Here is a 24,087-nt window from a genome sequence, read left to right as displayed (position 1 = left end):
CAACCTACTACATATAAGAACAAGAGATGTACAAAAAGTTGATGTGTTTATTGAATCAAAGCAACCTTTAAATACAAGAGTGAAAAACCAATTCCCTCAACTAACTCCTCTGGAGGAGAATGACTAAATGAATTGCTAAATAAATTCCCTGGATAAGGAGATTTATTTGAAAAAATAAAGGACTAACAAAATCCTAACTACTAACTAAAGAATTGGTCAAAGCAGCAAAGTAGCAGGTGATAACTTGTGCTCTAATACCCCCTCTCAAGTTAGGCAGTGTGTAACTACGCCTAACTTTAATAAGTGTGTATCAAAGGCTGGCTTTGGTAGCGCTTTAATGAGAGTATCCGCGAGCTGATCTGCAGTATGAATATGAACAATGCGAACTTTATTATGTTGGACTTGCTTGCGAACAAAGTGAAAGTCCACCGCAATGTGTTTCATGCGGCTATAGAATACTGGATTTTTGCACAGATAAGTTGCACCAACATTGTCACAGTAAATGGTGGGTGCTTGTGGAAGCGAAACATGTAGTTCATTTAGTAGATTCGTCACCCAATTTGTGTTTAGCAAGTGCACTTGCAACCGCTCGATACTCTGCTTCGGTTGATGAGCGAGCAACTGTTCTTTGTTTCCTGGATGACCAAAAATATAGTATGTAACCAGTAGTGGAGGCTCGATCACTCGCATCTCCAGCCCAATCCGCATCAGAATACATGTGTAGCTTGAAATCATTATCTCTTTGAATGCGAAAACCAAACTGAATTGTTCCTTGAAAATACCTAAGTACTCGTTTGAGTGCTTTCCATTGCACTTCAGATGGAGAGTGAATAAATTGAGATAATTTGTTCACAGAGAAACTTATGTCTGGACATCAATCGAAAGCACAAAGCGCACAGTAGTCGGTTTGAAAACCAGAATAAATATGGCGTGAAAGTCAATTCCAGGGCGTTGTGTAAACCCCTTTGCAACAAGATGAGCCTTGTAGCGATCGATTGTCCCATCAGCTTTTCTCTTTAACATGTATAACCGCTTGCAAGAAAAAATATTTTTTTGTGGGCTCATGTGGTATCAATTTCCATGTCTGATTATTCAATAATGCATCAAATTCAGTTTTTATTCCTCGCTGCCACTATGGGTATTTATTAGCTTATTTAAAACTGGTAGGGTGATGGTGGGGGATAAGTGAGCCATAAAGTCAAGGATTGTTTTCAGTTTGTGAATGTTGTTCTGTGAACGAGTCACAACCCGATTTGGAGGATGGAGAGTGTTCTGTGATTGGAAGGGGTTCGAGGGAAGGTTGTGAGGGTTGCGGAGTTGAGGCAGTGGTACGAGCAATAATGGTTTGGCCAGTAGATGTCATTTTTGTCGTTCTGCGACTGTATACAGTTGGAAAAGATGGTGATTGAGGTTGTGGGACTGAGGTAAATGGTTGTTGAGAATATATAGGTGTTGACCGTGTTTAAGCTAGGGATAACAGAGACACTCGAAAATTTTTAAAGAATTATAATTTGGATCATTACCAAACAATATCTGAAAAGGTGATTTATTTTGTAAAAGTGAGGTTGGCAAGCGATTTGTAAGATAAATCACACACTGACAAGCAAAAGACCAAAGAGTTAGTTGAAGCGAAATTTCATGAAGTAAAGTTCTTGTCGTTTCAATAATACGTATGTGACGTCTTTCGGCAAGAGTGACTCTTTGGGGGTGTATGGGGGAGATAAAAGATGTTCAATACCCTGAGAACTTAGGTATGGATCAAGACATTTATATTTGCCACCATTATCTGTATAGATAGAAAGAATTTTTGTATTGAAACGACGTTCCATTAATGCTTGGTAATTTTTGAAAAGGTCTTTAACCTCACTTTTATTTTTTAATGTATATAGCCAAGTATATTTGGTGTAGTGATCAACAAAAATGCAGTAGTATAATTTTTGTCAATCGATAAAATCGGAGAAGGACCCCATAAATCACTAAATATTGTTTGAAATGGTTTGGTACTTGATAAAGTAAGATTCTGAAAAAAGGATGGCGATGAGCCTTATTCGATGAATAAGAATTACAAACTGAAAATTTGTCTAGCGAGCAAGGTAGTGAGAATTTATTCAAAATAAAATTTAAAACTCTTGCGTGCGGATGACCCAATCGACGATGCCAGGTGAAGATGGATGTGTTGGTAGAGGCCAAATGTGCTTTAGGAAAATATATGGAAGGTGAGGTTGGCCACTCATAGAGACCGTCTCTAATCCGACCGTGCACCAACGGATTTTCGTTTCCAGGTCCTTCACAGAAATGAAATGGAAAGAATTTAATAAAGGTTAGGTTATCTTGACAAAATTTAGAGACAGAGAGTAAGTTGCGTTTAATGCTAGGAGCACAAAGAGTGTTAGAGAGTTTAAAAGCATTATTTGATGCATGTAATTGAGTTAAACCAGTGTGAGTTATTGGTATTTTGTTACCATCACCCATGGAGACCTGCTCCATGCCATTGTATTCCTGCAAGTTGTAAGGATTATCAGTTATGTGGTGAGATGCTCCAAAGTCGAGAATCTAAGGATTTGCTGATGCGTGCATTCCCGAAACATAGTTGGCCTTGGCCTCAAAATTATTGTGGGATTTGGATCTGCATACACTTGCAACATGACCTGGTTTGTTGCACAACTAGCAGCGAACGCCATCATATGAGTTGTTGGTGTTCGAAGTTTGCCCCTGATTTTGTGAATTAACGCGGTTGTTGTATCGCCGTTGTTAGTTGCTGCCATTATTATTGTTGGAGTGAAGATTGTTGCAATTGTTCGAGTTTCCAGATTTGTTGAATGTAGCAACAACAACGGTAATCTGACTAGGAGCTTTCTTTGACTCTTCATGTCTAAGGAAAAGCTCATGATCATGAAGATTCTCATAGAGTTTTTCATATTTAATAGTAGAGTCACGAGCATGAATTATAATAGAAATCTCATGAAACTCTAGTCTTGACGAAACCAAAGAGCGAATGCAAGATTGGCACTAAGGATTGTGCCAGTTGTGGTAGTGCGAGATGGAGCAGGAGTAGACCCATCTAGATGACCATAAAAATCACGACCATGCATAAGCATGGAAAATTGCGCCTTCCAAGTTGCAAAGTTGTGGTTGCCTTGTAATTTTATTGGCAATTATGTCACAAGATTAAATTGGACGACCATTGCACCACTATTGTTATTAGCATTAACAACTCTAGTAGTGTTGGCCATTTGTGGAGGGTGGGTGGGAGAGAAAAATGATAGTATCTTACTCGTTAGAGTTTGTTGAGGCTCTTGATACCATATAAAAACAAGAGAAGCACAAAAAGCTTATATGTTTATTGAATCAAAGCAACCTTTAAATACAAGAGTGAAAAACTAATTCCCTAAACTAACTACCCTGGAAGAGGAGGACTAAACTACTTGCTAAACAAACTCCTTGAATAAGGAAATTTGTTTAAGAAAATAAAGGACTAATAAAATCCTAATTACTAGCTAAAGAATTGGTCAAAGCACTAAAGTAGAAGATGGTTAACTTATGCCCTAATACTAAACCAAATGATATATATATTTTTTCATCACGCATGCTAGAAAATATATACACATGAAATCTCAAATTACAAGACCCCGTATAAGTCTTGTACCGTGTTTTAAGCTATAAATGCCATAAAATTATATACCTTAAATTCCTGAAAATAAGTTTTTCATCATGCAGGCCGGTAAAAGAAACCCTTAAATTTCAAACTATAAGGCCCAATGTAAGTACGCCACCATCTTTTTAGTCTTAAATACCATAAAAGTACATACCTGAGCTCCTGAATTTGAGCTTCAACAAACTACCATCTTTTTTTGTTCCTGACTTTATCATTGGCTGGATACTTTAACTTGATGATTTGCCATAGTCGTGTTGTGTTGCACAAAAGAATTGCAACTTTAGGCTGTGAAAACACCGAGTCATATAATGAGTTATCCGCCTTTGTATTTGTAATAACTCGTCCTGAACTCAATCAAATATGGATACACATAACCATAACTATCTAACGTTCAGAAGTATCTCAGCATTTAATCTACCACATTGATATTAACCTTCTATTCTGTCATGTGAAATGTATCCATCTAACTTTATACCACCAAATTTAATTTGTTAATTTTAACGATTTAAAATAGAGACGTACATGTCTTTGTATTGTATCAATTTTTACATTTGCTTAATTGGCTACCCAACTGTATTAACATCATTTTAAATTATGTATGAACACATAACACTAATGGTGCCAGTAACTAAACCAAATACAATACAAATTCCTGCAATCACAAGATTAAGGTACCTGTGTTGACAACCTTCTAACTTCTTGATTCAGAATGATATGGAGCAAGTGCATATCTTCATGGTCTCTCATGTCGAACATGGAATACTTTATAAGTTAACAAAGGATGCGAGTAACTAAACCAAATAAAGTGTAATTTCGTTCCATTGTCAAAAGCCGCACATAATCATAAGTAAATGCTCTAACAGAAAATGAAAGTCCAGATAAACATATTATCAAGCACCTCAGTTGCATAATCCACTTCAAATTAGTAGTTGGTAACAAAGACAAAATTCATCAAAATGACATGATGCACGTATAAATCAGGAACAGTTACTAACATGCATGTACAAATCTAGCAAGACATTATTAAAAAGAATAGGAAACGAACATGCATATAGACACGATTACAAATATACACACAGATTACAAATAAAGAAATTGCAATAAGAAAGAAAAGATTACACAAAACGATTCCGAAAACAGAGAACTCACACCAAACAAAATGGATGAACTCTAAGAAAGTGAAGATTGAAAAACACAGCACCCTATTCAAAAAAGTGAGCAAAAAGAAAAGAAGAAAAAGAATTACTACAACTAGTGAAAGAGAGAAGAGCATAAAATATAAAAGGAAACCAAAAAATTAAAAACTATAAAAGTAAACAAGAAGGAAATAGAGAAGAAGAGGAACCTACCATAGAAAGAGAAATAGAGCAAACATAAAAGCTGAATAAAAGTGGAATCATGAAATGACACTTCAAATTAAATACCAAATGAGCAACGACACGTATTACATAGTAAGACTTGCCTTTTACCCAAGCTGCAATTACGGAAATGCCCTTCGTCGTACCAAAAACTTTCTCTTATTATATAAAGTAGAAAGAGGGTGGGTAGCGTGGGAAAGAAAATGGTGATATGTTTCTATTTCATCTTCATTTGCCATGCAATTTCAGAGATTAGATTTCGTCATTTTTAATGATTTTAGAAATTTAGAAGCAGGAAACACATCATTATTCATAAATTATAATTATATATTAAAAATACGTAAAAGGGGTTCAATATACGCGGATTTAGTTCAACTTTTGTAATTTTGTTCAAAATGTAACCTTTCTCTATTTTCATGTTCGTTATTGGTTTTAAAATATGTTTATTCTAATGATATTCTCAAAGTAAAATTTCTCTTAATTTGTTTTAATCCAACATTGGGCAAAACAAGTTTCATCTCTTAACTAAATATAATGACAATTCAAGTTATAAAGAAAAAATAAAAGAAGATAATAAGGAATCATAAGCCGTTTTAAAATTGGATATCTAGATGTTAGTTACATGTATATAAATATGAAATAAAAATTCAATATAATCCATAGAGACAGTTGAATTAATCAAATTAAAATGATGTTATAAAATTTATCTACATAGCCTAACTATCACCGTAATACTTTCATTTACAACTTCACACTTCCCCAATCCCCACTAACAAATTTATTTAATATTATTAATCATAATTTTTTTTTTTACGAGTATATCATTATGTATTCTTTAATAGAATAATGAATGCCTTTTTAGAATAGAAATGACATATTACAATTTACAGCGGGTCAAACCGTTTCTGATATTGCAAGTGTCTTACACCACTTCAGTACAGTTGCAAATTCAATCTCTTTTAAAAGCGAAATTAGGCTTTTTAACAAATGGAATTATGAATTATGATTTCATCTAATTATGATTTTGACTACTTTTTGTGTACTAAAGAAAAGAATTCCATTTTGTTGGAGAATATCTCGCCCGTGATTCCAAAAAGACCCTCCTCTTCAGTCTTCTCTCCCTGTCCCACAGTCCATTATTTTGACTTTCAGTAAAGTCACAAATAGTTCAATATTCATCTTAAAGCCTACTAATTTGATTCTAAGGATCACAAGAAAGTGTTAGCCCACACTAAAAGAATCAAAATAATTAATAGGCGAAAAAAAAAAGAGAGCGTTGAGAGAATCGGTATGGTCGTAGCAAGATCTTTCTTATTACAGCACACCCTAAAAAAAAAAGTTTGTGTATAAAGAGGAAGTATTAGCTAAAAAATAAAAAAGGACGATGAAGGAGGAGGTAGCTTTAGTAGAAGTAGGGGCGGAAGATTTAATTAATCGAAATCTTGAAGGTGAAATATCACCTTTACCTCAGAGGTAGATTAATAGCTTTGCCTTTCCTCATCCCATTTTTTACTCTTTGCCCCGCACTCTTATCTTCCATTCGTTCTCTAATCGCCCCTGTCGCTCTCGTTTGACTTTGTTCAAAATTCTTATTTAACCAAGTGTTCAAATGATATTGTTTGGGGTATTCTAACTTAGCAACAATGTACTAGCTATTAATACATAATTAATTAAATCGAAGTGTTTCCTCTATGATATCTAAGTTTTTTAGATGAGACGGTTCACATAATTCACTTAATTTATTTCAATTTATATGACACAATCTCCTAATAAATATATTTTAAAAAATATTTTTATATTTAAAAATAATTTAATTTCAAATTTTTTATTTTACTCATTTTACAGTCAGACAAATAAATTAAAAGTCCCACAAAAACTTATATAATTTAAGTTTTCAAGAGCACAAGTTTAATTTTTTTAATTCTAAATTTCGTGTAAGTCAAACTATATGACATAACTTACCGTAGAGTGCTCTCACCCACCCACCCAACCCCCCTCCCACTCCATCTCTTTCTATATTTATAATTTGTAGTCCATAATACTGAAAGATTAGTTGTCCAATTGATTCTTTTATGATTCTCTCTCTCTCTCTCTCTCTCTCTCTCTCTCTCTCTCTCTCTCTCTCTCTCTCTCTCTCTCTCTCTCTCTCTCTCTCTCTCTCTCTCTCTCTCTCTCTCTCTCTCTCTCTCTCTCTCTCTCTCTCTCTCTCTCTCTCTCTCTCTCTCTCTCTCTCTCTCTCTCTCTCTCTCTCTCTCTCTCTCTCTCTCTCTCTCTCTCTCTCTCTCTCTCTCTCTCTCTCTCTCTCTCTCTCTCTCTCTCTCTCTCTCTCTCTCTCTCTCTCTCTCTCTCTCTCTCTCTCTCTCTCTCTCTCTCTCTCTCTCTCTCTCTCTCTCTCTCTCTCTCTCTCTCTCTCTCTCTCTCTCTCTCTCTCTCTCTCTCTCTCTCTCTCTCTCTCTCTCTCTCTCTCTCTCTCTCTCTCTCTCTCTCTCTCTCTCTCTCTCTCTCTCTCTCTCTCTCTCTCTCTCTCTCGTAAATTCCACTTACCCCTTTTTTTGGACTTTATTTCACTTTCACTTGCACAAAGACTGTCATTTTCTTGCTTGTGGACGTGGGTTGCAGTTACATCAATTTTGGATATTAGGGTTTTATCGTTTTATTAGCTGTATTTTTGCTGCTCTACCGTGGTTCTGTTTTGGGTTAGGTAAAAAGATTGATTTTTGGGTTTCACTGTGAATCTGAAATTGTGTGATCAGTGCAAGTAAGTAAAAAGGGTTGTTTTTGTGTTTTTGCTGATCGTTGATTCATATAAGTTGTTGAGTTTACTGTTATGAGTTTTTGCTATTATTTGGTGATTATGCTTGAATCTGTGATTATTCTGTCCAATTGACCACACCCCGGAAAAATTCACCTAACTTTGCCCGGTATTGAGCAATTGTTTCTTTGGATTCTTCTTGTAATGTTAAGTAGGCAGTTCAACTACTGCTAATTTAATGATTTGCTCATTTTCCTTTTTTTTTTTTTTTCCTGTGCCAATTTAATGATTTACTGTTTTCTGTTTTCTTTAGCCAATTTAATTATTTACTCCTTTTCCTTGTTTGGCCAATTTAATGATGTACTCTCGTATTGCTATTTTAGGTGGTTAAAGTTGTAGACTTTGAGCTGATTTGTGGAAATTAGTTGGTTACTCAGTGAGAATGTTGAGTTATGAAGTGTAGACTTGAAAGATGGGGTGTGTTCTGGGTCGGGAGGTTTCATCAGGCTTAGTACACAACGGCAGGGAGGAGAAGAGGGAAGGTGTGAATTATGAGAAGAAGAGTAAGAGCATTAGTGCTGCTGAATCTACTGAAACTTTAGAGGTCAAGGGGGCGGAAAATGTAACTGTTGATAATGAAGCTGTGGAAGCCAATGAAGGTGATGTAACTAAGAAGGAGGACAAGGCGGAACATGACGAAAAACCTAGGAAAGAAAGGAGAAGGTCAAAGCCTGATCCAAGATTAAGTAATCCACCTAAGCATAAACATGGGGAGCAGGTTGCTGCTGGATGGCCATCCTGGCTTTCTGCTCATGTTGGGGAAGCAATTGATGGTTGGCTCCCTCGACGTGCTGACACTTTTGAGAAAATCGATAAGGTAGCTTTCAGATTGGTTTTTGTGTATATACATTTCTATTCTCCTGAATTACACTTCTGCTTGTTGATGTTAACAGTCTATGTTTCTTTCTTTCTGTTCTCAATAGATTGGTCAAGGGACATACAGTAACGTTTACAAAGCGAGAGACACCATAACTGGTAAAATTGTTGCTCTGAAGAAAGTGCGTTTTGACAATCTAGAACCTGAGAGTGTGAGATTCATGGCTAGAGAAATTATCATTTTGCGACGACTAGATCATCCCAATGTAATCAAATTGGAAGGTTTGGTTACTTCAAGAATGTCATGTAGTTTATACCTGGTATTTGAGTACATGGAGCATGATTTGGCTGGGCTTGCTGCAAGTCCAGAGATCAAGTTTACAGAAGCACAGGTTAGGGTGCTGCACTGTAGAAGTTCTGCTTTGAAGAATGAGGGGTGTGAGTTAGACCATCTCTATCTCAGTTGTAGTTAGAGTTAGCTGATTATTGTTCCCCCGTTGCAGGTTAAATGCTACATGCATCAGCTATTATCTGGCCTTGAGCATTGTCACAATCGTCATGTGCTTCATCGTGATATTAAGGGGTCAAATCTTCTTCTTGACAATTCTGGCATTCTCAGAATTGCTGATTTTGGATTGGCCACTATTTTTGATCCTCGGCATAAGCATCCTATGACTAGTCGAGTGGTTACTTTGTGGTATAGACCACCAGAGCTGCTTCTAGGTGCTACTGATTATAGCGTAGGCATTGATTTATGGAGTGCAGGTTGCATCTTAGCTGAGTTATTGGCTGGAAAACCTATTATGCCGGGTCGAACTGAGGTACTTCCTCTTTTCTTGATATATTTCTTTGTTCAATCTTCTTCTTGTTAATCCTTTGTGTTAATATGATGCTTTTTTCTGCATCGACTGTATTGTCTTTCCTTTTTTCCTTTCCTTTGGGGGAGTAGTAATATGTTTCCTTTATTAATTTTAACTTAAAGAGTCCTAATGGCTTAGGTGTTCCGCTGGCTGATAGAGAAATATTTGCTTTGTTGATTTTTTCCTTTCTGGAACTTAGCTCGAGGAGTGAAAATTAAGCTAGGTGACTCTAAATAACAACTTGATATATTGTATTGAAAATAGAGTTTAACTAAATCGAGCTCCTTCGCTGGTCATTTTCATTTAAGGACATCTCTCTAATCTAAAGGATCCCTAGGATTATAGAGAAATCTTGGAATCAGTCCAGTTGTTTCTTGAGCTTTGTTACCCCTTTTGTTTGGGAGTAAATAGTTATATTTCGAAGACAATAGCTGAACTTGATTTCTCTCTCTCTCTCTCTCTCTCTCTCTCTCTCTCTCTCTCTCTCTCTCTCTCTCTCTCGTTGCTGAGCACTTGTATGCATTTCCTGTTGCTGCATATATGAATGGTCAGATTTTGTAGAGGAGGCTAATCCCAAAATGGGCAATCCAAATTTTGAACTAGGGTGATCCATTGTTATTACAAGGCTCATGGCATCAACATACAAAATTCAGTGAAATCGACTAGGATGATCTATTTGCTTATGGAAAAAAAAAGAGTCTTTATGATTGTTTACTATCTTTGAAGCGATGCTCTCAATTTGGATAAGAGTTTATGGGTTCCCTCCCATTAGTAATTAGGCTGAGTGCATATCATCTCGACAGCAATTGCTAAGGGTAAACATTGGTTTTTCTTGCTCTTATTGCATAATAACCTAACATCATTTATAAAGATGACATTTTCCCATTGAGTCGTTTTAAAATTGAAAGAAAACTGCGGAAAAATTGCATTTAGCTTTAAATTGATGTTGTTTTTGTCATCCATAGTTCTAAACTGTCTCTTGTAGGGATTATTTTGAATCAGGAGTGCCGGGTCTGGCGGATTGTTCTAATTAGCATTTATTTTTATATTTTAAGGCTACACAATATAGAATTTTTGAAGGGGAGCCTTGGCGTAACTTGTAAAGTTGCCTCCATGTGACCATGAGATCACGGGTTCGAGCCGTGGAAACAACTTCTTGCAGAAATGTATGGTAAGGCTGCGTACGATAGACCCTTGTGGTCCGGCCCTTCCCCGGACCCCGCGCATAGCGGGAACTTAGTGCACCGGGCTGTCCTATTTACACAATATAGAATTTTTGTGACAGACATACTAATTGTCACGTTAAAATGTCTTCTTATTTAAGCTTGTTTGGAATGTGTATGAACACATATCTGTTTCCATTTTCCTGCATGAGTTATTAACAACAATATCTTATGTCACCAAGGTAGAACAACTGCATAAGATATATAAACTATGTGGCTCGCCATCAGAGGAGTACTGGAAGAAGTCTAAGTTGCCGAATGCAACACTATTCAAGCCCCGAGAACCCTACAAACGATGCATTAGGGAGACTTTTAAAGATTTTCCTCAGTCTTCACTTCCGCTAATTGATACATTACTTGCAATTGATCCAGCTGAGCGCAAGACGGCAACTGACGCATTACAAAGTGAAGTGAGTAGCTTTTCTGTTTCCAGAGTGTTTGTTATACTAAGTTGTCTTGGTTCTCCTCTCACCAACAAGTATCTGTTGCTGATAGAAATCTACAGTATGCCTTTTGTTATGCTAATGTCTTGGCATCACTAATTAGAGAGATTGTGAGTACGTTTTAGAGCCTTATTGTGTGATAACTACTGAGGTATGCATATGCAGTTAGTGAAGAGTTACTTAGTATAGCTTGAGTGGCAGAAGAGATTCCCATTTGTTTGACCTGGTATGCTCGCATGAAAATTGTGCTTTCTGTGACATAGAAATAAAGTAGATTAGATGGGTCCGCGTTCCATCAGTGTGCTTTTTCAATTAGGAGGTCTTGTAGTTTGTAGTTGTGGATGTAAAAGAGAAATTGTCAATAGCCTGACACCTGTTATTATGGAATTCAGCCCATGTAATATATTTTGATTATAAGACTACTCTCAGCTCTGCTTTTTCTGTTAGTGGTTGCATACTTTTACTACTGTTCGTGGCAAATTTGTCTGCTAACTTGTGATGTTTTAAGTTCAGGTTCTCTTGTGAATATTTTTAGCAATTAATCAATGTTTTGGGACTTCAGTACTTCATCTGCTGCTGGCAGATTATTGCTATTTATGATGTTTAAATTGGGATCTCTGGTCAAAATAACTCAATAAGCATGAATGTCTGCACCTTATCCAAAAGGTTAATGAATGTCTGCACCTTATCTAAAAGGTTAATGAATGTCTGCAGTAAGTAATTAACATTTTGCTGATGCAGGCTATTCAAAGAAAAGACAATCTTGATCACTCTCCTTATACTAAAATATTCCACTTTTAGCCTGCAAAGAGTCATAACTAAGTGAATTTTGACAGACATTTTAAGATGTATCCTACCCTGCTGATATGAGGAAACTTGCAATTTATGCAGCCGCTTATTTAGTTTTTGATTATCTATATTAAAGTTGTGTGACAATCTCATCTAAAACCTTAACCGGTTAGAGAGAGCACAAGTTTATTTATGTAATTATGTCTTCAACACACTCCTTCACATGCGGGCTTTACTCTTTCCCATGGGCCAAGCACATGGTAATTCTTTTTGTTAAAGGGTGGTGGGACTCGAATCCAGGACCTTTGCTTGCTTTGAAACCATATTAAAGTTGTGTGATCATCTCATCTAAAAGCTTAAGCTGTTAGAGAGAGCACACTTTTATTTACGTAATCACGAGTTCACAACTCCCAACAATCTAAAATTATAAATTTAAAAGATAATCTAATGTCATCTGATTTAGCTCTAAAATTGGTCAAATTGACCCTTAATAAGCAAAAAAGTGTCGAGCAAATTTGGATGAAGGGATTGTTAGTGAACTGACTTTGAAAATCCTTAATGTTTGGTTCCTTTGACATAGAGGAGGGGGACAAGTATGGCGGCGAACTAGTTTAACTACTTGTCCTCCTATTATCCCTTTTTGGTGCAGCACTGCCTCAAATTCTATTTCCAGGTGTTTTGGTTTAGCATGTGTGTTTTTGTGATATTCTGCTTTGTTCCCTGAACATCTTATTTTGGGTAACGTTTTCTCACTTGTATTTTCCTGATGTTGCCTTCTATATGGTTAATGACATTCTATTTCTGCAGTTCTTCAATACAGAGCCATATGCTTGTGATCCATCTAGTCTTCCAAAGTATCCTCCGACCAAAGAAATGGATGCCAAACGGCGGGATGATGAAGCTAGACGGTCAGCACTTTTTTATTTGTGTAGTGTGAATCAGGCATCTGTTTGCCTTCCTCACTTTTACTTCAAGCTCTTTAATGTTGGTAGAATGTTACATAATGCGTGTGGGCCTGCTTTCATAGTTTTTCATAGTCCCCTTTCCGGTTTAAGCAAACTAAAAGTGCTTGAACTAGTTAATGAGTGAGAGCACTTATGCCAGCCATCTGTTAGGACATGTATTTGAGAAACTTGAAGGAGCTCTTGTCCTTCTATATCTCCTATGGGCTCTGGGTACAATCAGATGGAGAATTTCCTTCTGCCAGTTTTCAAGCTTACACATATTAGGTTCAATTACATTGGCCCTTTTTCTAGTTTGTCTAATTAAGCAGGACCTACCATCTAGTTTAAAACATCACAGAATACCTCTCCTCTAGCTCAACATCATGTATCTGGGGAAACTTCAAGGAGCTCTCCATGCTTGTAGATCTCCTACAGCACAAACCACTTGGAGAATTTCTTTCTGCCAGGATTCAACCTTACATATACTCACTCCTCTTCATTTTGTGTCTCTTAGTTTGACTGGTCAAGAAGTTTAAGAATGTAAAGAAGAATTGATTCTTTTGGTTTTGAACTAAAGGTGGGTATAACATACCAAAAATACCTTTTGAATCTTGTGATCTTATATATGTCATATCATATCTATAAGAGAGTGTCATTAAGGGTAAAATGGGGATGTTGGAATTGCAAATTTACTAGATAGAGAAAGAGGCATTCTTTTTGGGACAAACCAAAAGAAAGTAAGACACATACGTCATAAATTGAAGCGGAGGGAGTATTATGCTCAATTACATTAAGTAGCCCTCTAGATTATCTTAATCAACTAGGCATGCCCTATAGCTTAAAACCTTTAATTCAACACTTCATCACAAAAAGTAGCATTCTGTTAATCAAGCCATTATTTTGACCATGAATTAGAATTGCTCTTGACCTTTTATACCTTTTTATAATTATTTTGTGGAGTACTGGACCTGGACTTAATAGTTGGCTTGTCAATTTGTCAATGCTGTTTTTCTTGTTAATTGTACTATGCTCGGATGCAATTGATCTTTCAAGATCTCATTCTTCTCCCATTGTGTTTAACAGTTAACTTCAATAATGTATGGATGCAATTGATATTTTTAATTTCATCCTCTCTTCCTGATTGGAAATAACTATATGTAATATCCATTCCTTTGGGTTCTGTTCAATGCTTGTGAAGAGGTGACAAATGTGGTATAGCTGCTCATTTCATCTTGTTGTGCAGGCTAAGAGCTGCTAACAAAGCTCAGGGAGATGGTACTAAGAGAGTACGCCATCGTGAACGGGCCCGTGCTGGCCCTGCTCCAGATGCCAATGCTGAACTTCAAGCTAATATTGATGTATGTCTCTATGACAAGTCTCCTGCTTTGTTGTGGTTCAGTTATAAATTTGTTTTTTTATTTACCATGTTCATTACTTCATTATCATTTGTTTTGTTCCTTTCATCACCGAGAAAATTTGAAAAGATTGAACCAAGTTTTCATATTAACTGTCAATTAAGCAGATTTGAAAAGTAGTTGTTCTGGAAATATGATTTGCCAGTCTATAGTGGAATTGACAGTAGCCATCAGTTTTTTCTGTTATGCTTCTTGGGCAACTTGTTTGAAGTGATTGTTCCTTTTGTTCGTTCTACTTCGGCAAGTTTCAGGCTTGGCACTTTTTTGACGTCATTAGCCTTTTTTATTTATTTGGTATACATGCCTTCTATTTGCCAGGTTTCAGTGGTTTATAGTCCACCATATAACTTATATTTTGCATGTACATGACTACTGCATAACTTCTATTTTTTGTTCCATTGATTTTCTTCAACTGGTATTTTGGCAATCTGTTTACATTGCAGCGGCGGCGCCTAATCACACATGCAAATGCAAAGAGCAAGAGTGAGAAGTTTCCCCCACCACACCAGGATGGAGGACTTGGTGTTCCATTGGGTGCTTCACATCACATTGATCCTGGCCTTGTCCCTCCTGATGTGCCATTCAGTTCGACCTCATTCACATATTCAAAAGAACCTGTACAGAATTGGTCGGGGCCTTTAGTAGAGCCTGCTTCAGCTGGTGGAAGGCGGAAGAAGCATACTGCAGGTGATGCTAGGGAAGCCAAAAAGCATTTGACAAGGAAAAGATGAGAAGCAACAGCATTTTCTGTAGCAGCAGATCGGGCTTCAGACGAGTGTTTCTATGGCCTATTCTGGAGATAACAAAAGTGGGGCTTGGCCATGGCAACACTTTGAAGCATTTTGTGATTATGCACCTTCCAGGGAAGGGTTTATAGCATGTCCAGAGCTGAAACATTGTTTTCCTTTCCATTTTCCAAATATAGAAGGATCTTTCTAGTTTTTGACTGCTCCATTTGTTGTGGTGGCGAGAAGCTCCCCAGTTACATGTATATTAGTATTTCCAGAGTTAATTCTTTGTGATGGGATGTTTGACTTTTGCAGTTAGTGGAAAATTTTACTATCTGACCGCAGTCCAGTTGCATGTCTACTTTACCCAAATCCTGGACATTCTGTACAATTTTCCATGTTCTTTGTTGTTGAAAAGGGAAACTCCTATGTTTATAGGTCTGGGCATTAAACTTTTGGTGATGTTGGTTTTATCCTGCAACGACGAAGTTGAAAACAGTTTGCACTAATGTAATTCTTTTAGGAGAAACTGCAAACAGATGTTTGAATTTACAGATGGGTTAAATGAAGTGTAGCTCCAATTTTTCTCTACGTGTTACTGAGTCCTTTTGAAATGGTCATGAGGAGCTGAACCAACCAGTAATATCATGTTCTGCCTTCCACTTCAAGTCCAAAACTTCCGAACCAAAATGGTCCTGTCTCCTTACTGTAGGTATGCAAGAAGCTATAAACAAATAACAAGAATGAACCCATTATCCTTTGTGTTTCTAACTTACTTTGTGCTAAAAGAGGCGGAGCAAGAAATTCTAGTTCTAGTTTTTCTTTTGTGTTAGTGGACATCAACTCATAATGGCTACAGGAAAATTCGTAAATTATTTTCTATTCGAGGTTATTTACAAGGGTCTCTGAGCTCGTTACTTCAGATCATAATGGCTACAGGAAAATTCGTAAATTATTTTCTATTCAGTAATTTATAAGTGTCTCTGATCTCGTTTAGAATATTATAGCACATAAACAAAATGATGGTTCCGCCTTAGACGGTAGTTTGAGCTACCAATAGATAATTGGAAATTGTACATTTACCTGCACAAATTGTAAATTGGTCTAATTGAGCTCATCTTCCTTCAATATCTAAAGAAAATAATGGAAAATGCCCCGAGTTAAACATCAATTAGGCGCGGAGTACATTCTAACAAATATTTTTTCTTATACCCATGTAAGTTAAGACTTAAGATAAACAGTTCAAAATGTGTCGTGGATATGATCCGTTGCAATTTTTTTTATATAATTCATTTTAAAGAAATCTTTATGTTAATATGTAAATTATCGATACCATATATTACTTATGAGATATTTATAAGACCGTTTTCTTTTATATAAATTGTATACTGTTATTTTGAAGGATATAGTAACTTCTAGGGGGAATAAGTCTCAACACCCAAAACCATTAGGGGTAAAGTGGAATTCCCACCACTTACAAAACCCCTTTACAAAACTTTATCCGATAGTTAAGCTTCTCACTTACGAAGATACTGAGAAAACAAAGATAAACCCTTCTGAAAAAATATGGATACCCAATTCTTGGATAGCCATAAACCCCCCCAAAAAAACACAGTGGAAATACACTTCACACCAAACTTAGCTTAGCGATTCCAGCTCCTTGACTATGCTTGGCGCCTTTCTTCTTTCATGGCTGCCGTTATCCACAGCCCCACCATCTCTATTCCTCTCTCCTTTCTCCGTCCTACTGGACCCTTTAACCTTCATTCCACTTCAAGCCTAGCAACTACCAAGAAAACCAAATATAAGCAAAAACCTTCCTTTTTCCTTCAATACCCTTCAAAATCTCGTCCTTTTCAACCCCTTTTGATCCCTCAGCATTTTAAGGACTCTAATGTCACAGTAGCTGCTGACACTAATAGGATAGATTATGCCAATTTGCTTCGTATTTCTGTTAGGTGTGGTGATGTTGAACTCGCAAAGATTATTCACTCTTCAATTCTCAAACTTGAAGAAGAGGATGTTTATTTGAAAAATGCTTTAATTGCGGCTTATCTCAAGCTTGGTCACTTGAATCTTGCTGAGAAAGTATTCGATTCGCTTTTGAGCCCTGATGTTGTGTCGTTTACAGCAATTATATCGGCTTTTGCTAAGTCGAATCGTCAAAGAGAAGCCTTTGAGCTGTTTCTTGAAATGAGGGACTTAGGTATTGAACCAAATGAATATACATTTGTTGCTATTTTGACTGCTTGTATTCGTTCGTTGAATCTTGAGTTAGGTTGTCAAGTACATGGTCTTGTTGTCAAATTAGGGTATTTGAGTTATACTTATGTTGTTAATGCACTTATGGGATTGTATAGTAAGTGTGGTTTACTGGAATCTGTGATTCTTTTGTTTAATGATATGCCACAACGGGACATTGTTTCGTGGAACACTATGATTTCGTGTATGGTTGAAGAGTGCATGTATGAAAGAGTATTCGAACTGTACCGTGAATTGAGGAGAAATGATTGCTTAATAGTTGACCATTTTACTCTTTCAACGCTTTTGGCTGCATCTTCCCGCTGTTTGGCGGTCAGAGAAGGCCAAGAACTACATATGCATGCTCTTAAAAGTGGATTACATGGTAATTTGAGTGTGAATAATGCACTTATAGGTTTTTATACCAAATGTGGAACCTTGAAAAATGTAGTGGATGTGTTTGAGAGGATGCCTGTGAAGGATGTCTTTAGTTGGACTGAAATGATTGTGGCGTATATGGAATTTGGTTATGTTGATTTTGCGATGGAGATTTTTAACAGCATGCCTGAGAGGAACTGTGTTTCTTATAATGCTCTTTTGGCTGGATTTATTCAAAATCATGAAGGGTTTAAGGCACTGGGGTTATTTTGTAGAATGTTGGAGGGAGGATTGGAATTGACTGATTTTACGTTGACCAGTGTTCTTAATGCTTGTGGGTCGGTGATGGAAAGGAAGATAAGCGAACAGATTCATGCATTCATCCTCAAGCTTGGTTTAGAATCAAATGATCGTATTGAGACGGCATTGCTTGATATGTGCACGCGGTGTGGGAGAATGGATGATGCCAAAAAGTTATTTCATCAGCCTCCACTTGACCATGATAATTCAATTGCATTGACATCAATGATGTGTGCATATGCTAGAGATGGACATCCAGAAGAAGCTATTTCTCTTTTCTTGGTCAGGCATTCAGAAGAATCACTGGTTGTTGATGAAGTTGCATTAGCCACTATTCTTGGTGTTTGTGGAACATTAGGGATTCTAAAGTTAGGGGAACAAATCCATTGCTATGCCTTGAAACATGGTTTAATGTCTGATACCGGTGTTGGGAATGCCATGATCAGCATGTACTCTAAGTGTGATGAGATGCAAAGTGCAATTAAGGCCTTTGAGGCTATGCCTACACATGATTTAGTATCATGGAATGGTTTGTTGACTTGCTATGTCCTTCATAGGCAGGGCGATGCGGCATTGGATATGTGGGCGAAGATGGAGAAGTTAGGAGTAAACCCAGATTCTATTACCTGTGTCCTTGTGATATCAGCTTATAGACATACTTCCAGAAATTTAGTTGATTGTTGCCAAAAGTTCTTTTCCTCAATGCAAACGTTATATAACATAGAACCCACCTCGGAGCATTATGCAGGCTTTGTAGCTGTGTTAGGTTATTGGGGTCTGCTTGAAGAAGCAGAGCAGATTATTAGTGCAATGCGATTTGAGCCCAAGGCTTCTGTTTGGCATGCTTTGCTTGATGGTTGCAGGATACATGCGAATGCTATCATTGGTAAAAGGGCGATGAAGGAAATCCTTTCTATTGTGCCACGGGATCCTTCGACGTTCATACTGAAGTCAAATCTTTACTCAGCATCCGGAAGATGGCAGTGTTCAGAACTTGTTAGGGCAGAGATGAGGGAAAAGGGTTTCCGAAAAATACCAGGACGGAGTTGGATCATACTTGGTGATAAGGTTCACTCCTTTTTTGGTAGAGACAAATTGCATTCACAGTCAAAAGACATATACAGTGGCTTACAAATACTCATTCCGGAGTGTCTGAAAGCTGGATATGTACCTGATACAAGTTTTGTACTTCACGAAGTAGAGGAGCATCAAAAGAAAGACTTCTTGTTCTACCACAGTTCAAAACTAGCTGTAACCTTTGGGCTTCTTATGACGAGACCTGGAAAACCCGTTCGTGTTATGAAGAATGTGCATCTCTGTGGTGACTGCCATACATTCTTCAAATATGTTTCAGTTGTCACCAAGAGAGATATACATGTAAGAGATGCTTCAGGTTTTCATCATTTTGTAAATGGTAAATGCTCCTGCAGGGATAATTGGTGATGAAAAATTAGCTATTTTGATAATTCTAGCTGTAGTTTTGATTGTTGATTTCAAGTTTTTGTTGGTAAGGTTTTTAAACCTGTTGTTAGATATACAGCAATAAGAATGTATTTACACCATGTAAAGAACTTTTGATCACTCAGTTTAACAAAAATACTTTTCTCTGTCTACAAAGTTATCTTCCTCTCTTATTTTTCATTATATTCTTGCTTTTGAATGCTAAAGGATTTTGGTGATAAGTAAGATAATTTATTGATTATATTACCAGTGAGATGCTAAAAATTTATGTAGAGGTACAATGATTTAGCTGCTGTCATCCAGCCGGGAGTCCAATGTTTCTAACGTCGATCCTAAATCATGTACATACTTCAGTCTTCTGTTTACATCAAAAATTGACAGCACCTTGATTTAAACAAAAAATTACAGTTGATTTGCCCTGAAAATATATGTGATGTAATTTCTCTCCAGCCAAACTGTCCATATTCCGCAGGAGTCTGAGTGTCCATATTCCCAGCTGAGTAGTTTCTCTTATAAAGTACATGGCATCACCCGCTGCACACTAAAAAAGGTTGAGGAATAGATTCCAAATCTGCCATCCTTTTCTGCAATGTAGTAAAAGATGGCTGGTACTTTCTGGAGGCTGCTCATACATGTAGCTTCTGTTGCAAATCAACAATCCTCTTTTCTGTATGCTATATCTTGGGTCAACAATGACCCTCTACTGTCTATCCATCCAAACCAAGCAACTTAGCTCTTGTCTTGAATATCATCTTCCAATGCCATTTTCCTCTTCTAATATCTTTCTTTTTTATGATGGTGGTGTCCAGGACACTTGTGTGCACCTCGACTATTCCATTGGGTACTTGTTATCTCCCGTTAGCATAGGTACCGTGTGACTCTTCTCACTAAGACTTAGGCATATGGCAAGAAATAACCTAGTATTTTTTGTTTCAATTGGAATTTGAACTTTACTCTGCAAGGTTTTCTCTTCTATTATCGGACTTCATAAATGTCCTGTTGCATGAGTTTACTCTATACCATCCATCTTTCAGCATTCCAATGTAGAGTATCCTCCTCTGAAGATGTGATTGTTTGTTCACTAACCTCCTAAACAGCTGAGCTGTTCTATCCATCTCCTAGTTATGAACATCCTTCTGAAATGCAAATGCCAGCCATCATCTTTTCTGCTTTCCGCAGTTGTAGCTTCTAGTAAAGTTGTTGACATATGTTCGGGAGGTCACGGATTCGAGCCGTGGAAACAGTCTCTTGTAGAAATGTAGGGTAAGACTGCGTACAATAGATCCTTGTGGTCCGATCCTTCCTCGGACTCCGCGCATAGCGGGAGCTTAGTGCACTGGGCTGCCCTTTTTGCAAATGTAGCTTCTTATGTGTGGCCAGATTATACAAGTTAAAGAACTCATCCTTTAGCATGGCCTGCTAAATCCATGGGTCTTGACATATTCTTCCGTTTCTAACGTTTAATCTCACCATATTATGGAATTCTTCCCAAAGTTCACTAGTTGATTAAAAGTAGCTGATAAATACTAAGTCCTGAAATTTCAAGTATAGTCCGGTACACAAAGCATCCCGCATTCACGTAGGGTCCATCGAAGAGTCGCACCCCCAAAGGGTGTGATATAGACGGTCTAACTTAATGCAAGCATTAGTGACTGCTTCCACGTCTCGAAACCGTGACCTATAGGCATAAGTGCTGAAGTTGATTTAATATATAAGTACGGTGCTAAAACTGATAGTAATAAGTAATTGATGTATTTGGTAAAAAATGTTGATAAGCACCTTTTGTATTGAAATGACTTGAATTCCCTTAAGTTTATTTATCAAAAATAAATTTAAAATTATTTTTACATGGAAAAGGTGAATGACAAATGAAAGAGAGGGTGATAGGGTTTTTTGGAAATGATATTTCATAGTGAGGAGAAAATAGTAAAATGTTTGGTCCAACTAAAAATGCTAATAAGCTAAAAAGTTGTAAAGTTGTAAGTTGAGACTTGGGAATGACCAACTTATACCTGTTAGCTAATTTTGGCTTGTAATATAGATAAAGCTAAAAAGTGCAGACACAAGCAGGGTGAAAAACAAGAAAAATAAGGCCGCTGGGGTTGTAAGAAAAGGGAACTTAGATTTTGTAAGCATATATTCAAATTTGTACTATATCAAAGTTGGAGACTTTATAAAAGTTGTATCCATTTAGCAGTATGACTACTGAGCTATCTTATTTGTTGTTGATTATAAACTAAGACTAGAATAACGCGATACTTATTTGATTCTTTGTATGACGGGACTAGGACTGTTTTTCTTTTATATTAACTTTTTTCAACTTTAAACTGCATATTTCAGTTCTTTCAATGATATTTTGTTACATGTTTTACCTTGGCTTACCTACTTGGAAAACTAGAATAAGTTTCTATCTATTGCTTAATCGTCACGTGTGGAAGATGCTTCTCATCAGTGGGAAGTTCAGATCAGTGTACATGTACAATACTTTTCTGAGCATCCGACTTTCTAATTTTAACCATTTTCAAGTTTTTTTCTGTGTCCCAAAATTACAGCTCATGAATTTGAATATTAGCTAGGGCCTAGGTGTACTGCCCTGACATTTCCTTCTCTAGTTTTTGAAATGTCTCTCTTTTACTTTGAGAAATGCTTACATGAACAAACACAGTGAACTAAAATCAAGAAATGTAAAGGAAAAATAAATAAATTACCAAATAATAATTTTGTTCTACTATTGCATCTTCGAACTGTTTACCCTAAAAAACGGATAACAATTAAATTTGTAAGTGGTTTTAAGGATACGTGAATTTATTCAATACAAACGGTAAAGATTGCTAGAATAAACATGCAAGAGATGTAATAAATTATCAAACCGCTTGAAAATAAGGGGGGAGGGGGAGGATTCTCGACTCGAGGGCAGTCTCAACGAGGTATCCGTCTTCTATCCCGGGCTTATAATGACGAAAAACGAAACACTGATCAGCAATGTAAGAGCTATGAATAATAGAAATAATAGTATATTGCTTTGTGATGCGTGTTACAATGTGATCAATGAATAATCAAACCCCCCATTTATATAGTAGGGGAATCCCACTCTAGGTACAATTTCATAAAAGGTAAAAATTTTCCGTTTAACTAATTATTGGATTCCCGTTGGTACGTACCGAAATCCGCAACGTGATACCCGGTTGGTCATGGATATTACGGTCTTCCGTCAATCGTGTTCGATTGTCCAATAATGCTCTCCAAAGTCTTTTGGGATTTGGACCAATCCCGGGGTCATGGCCTCGATATATTCGAGGGCGGGCGTCGTGCCCCCAGTGCCTGACTCGATGAGTCCCTTACCTCTATTCCAGTTCCTTGTCATCGCGTTCCTTAGTTGATTCATTTTTTACTTTTGACCAAGCTTCTACCTTCGATCCTTTAAGATATTACAGTCTTCTTTCATCCCTCAATATTCTTACCTTCGTTCTTCAGGTTACAACCTTTCTTTTATACCTTACTTAAGCAGTGTGCTTGTTTTTATTAGCAAGTTCTCACCCCTCATCTCCTCATCCTCCTTCATAATTTCAAACCCTTTTAACTAGATAAAAGAAATGGCAAATACTTCCAAGACCGTTCCCCAGAAAGATGCCCCTTCTTCTTCGCGGCCGATCACTGAGGTCGAGGAGATCGCCCCTAATGTGGTCATCCTCAAGAAGTCCGTTTCGAGCGCGGCCATTGATGAACCGGCAACCGAGCCCCCCTTGAAAATGTTTGTCCCCGTGGGGTGTTCGGTCAATGACGACTTCAATGTTGAAAGCCCTCTTCGGTTTAAGGCTGATGCGAGGCGGTGTCACAGTACATCTGCTATATCACCGAGGCCGTTCTTCCTGCAGTTCGAAAGGACTGCGGTTGGGCGGATAAGGATGTAGTGATTCCCAGACCCGATGACGATATCACTACACATGTTGAGGGATATCTAAAAGTTTACACTTATCCCTTTATATTGGGCCCGGTGGACCCGGTCATCTTGAACTTTTGCATAAGGACGTATGCCTCTGCCAAATTCACCCATCATTGTAAAGGATCGTGATCCTCCTCTGATTCTTTGTGAATAAAATCGATTCATGCACGTTTACCATCGATCACCTGCTCCACTTATACAGTCCCCGAATCTTCCGGGGGAGGGGGGAGGGGGGAGCGACTGATAAAGCTTGTACGTTGGGCCAGCAAAGCCCCATTTTTGAGTACCGACGAGGACCGGGATCGGGGTTGGCAAGGACGCTTTGTCTGAGTGAGAACCGCCGACCTGATACCTACCAAGTGGAGGCCATTCCCCGATAAGTGGAACGTATCACGTAAGTATAACTTCTTTTAAACGTCGATTTCATGTTTTATCTTTCCTTTTTTCATTGGTGTTTGCTGTGGTACAACCCTCGCTCGAGTTCCAAACGCCATTCCTTGTCTCAAGGAGTGGATCAGAGGCATTTGTTCGCAAATGCCTTATACCGAGCGCTCGTGGCGCGAGCTCTCGAAGGGCCGTTGGGAGGCCCGATCTCATTGTAAGATTCCTTTCTCCAGATAAGTGGCCTTAAACCTTCTTTTTTCATTACTATGTCCTCATTGCTTTTTTTTTTTGCAGGCTTGCCTAAGTCAATCGAGCTTAGGCCTTGGTGGGGGAGAGG

The 24,087-nt window shown here is 37.5% G+C and overlaps 2 protein-coding genes across 3 annotated transcripts; both read left to right on the top strand.

The window, feature by feature from the left end:
- The first annotated feature begins 7,542 nt into the window (after nt 1–7,542).
- Nucleotides 7,543–15,379, top strand: LOC107767563 (putative serine/threonine-protein kinase At1g54610). Of its 2 annotated transcripts, none has more exons than XM_075238454.1 (8): nt 7,543–7,771; nt 8,149–8,642; nt 8,749–9,033; nt 9,145–9,462; nt 10,907–11,134; nt 12,764–12,864; nt 14,144–14,258; nt 14,759–15,379. In XM_075238454.1, the coding sequence occupies exons 2-8, from the start codon at nt 8,238–8,240 to the stop codon at nt 15,044–15,046; spliced, it is 1,740 nt and encodes a 579-aa protein (XP_075094555.1). In that variant the 5' UTR covers nt 7,543–7,771; nt 8,149–8,237; the 3' UTR covers nt 15,047–15,379. The 2 variants fall into 2 exon arrangements, with proteins under 2 accessions (XP_075094555.1, XP_075094557.1); XM_075238456.1 differs by having other exon boundaries at nt 7,581–7,714.
- A 1,122-nt stretch (nt 15,380–16,501) lies between these two features.
- LOC107767562 (pentatricopeptide repeat-containing protein At5g03800-like) lies at nt 16,502–19,579 on the top strand. Its single transcript, XM_016586600.2, has one exon. It carries the CDS (start codon nt 16,733–16,735, stop codon nt 19,403–19,405), a length of 2,673 nt encoding a protein of 890 aa, XP_016442086.2. The 5' UTR covers nt 16,502–16,732; the 3' UTR covers nt 19,406–19,579.
- Nucleotides 19,580–24,087: the final 4,508 nt, after the last annotated feature.

Source organism: Nicotiana tabacum, chromosome 19 (genome assembly GCF_000715075.1).
Source record: "Nicotiana tabacum cultivar K326 chromosome 19, ASM71507v2, whole genome shotgun sequence".
NCBI lineage: Eukaryota > Viridiplantae > Streptophyta > Magnoliopsida > Solanales > Solanaceae > Nicotiana > Nicotiana tabacum.
The sequence above is the reverse complement of the archived record's forward strand: the minus strand, read 5'-3'. Positions and strand labels throughout refer to the sequence as shown.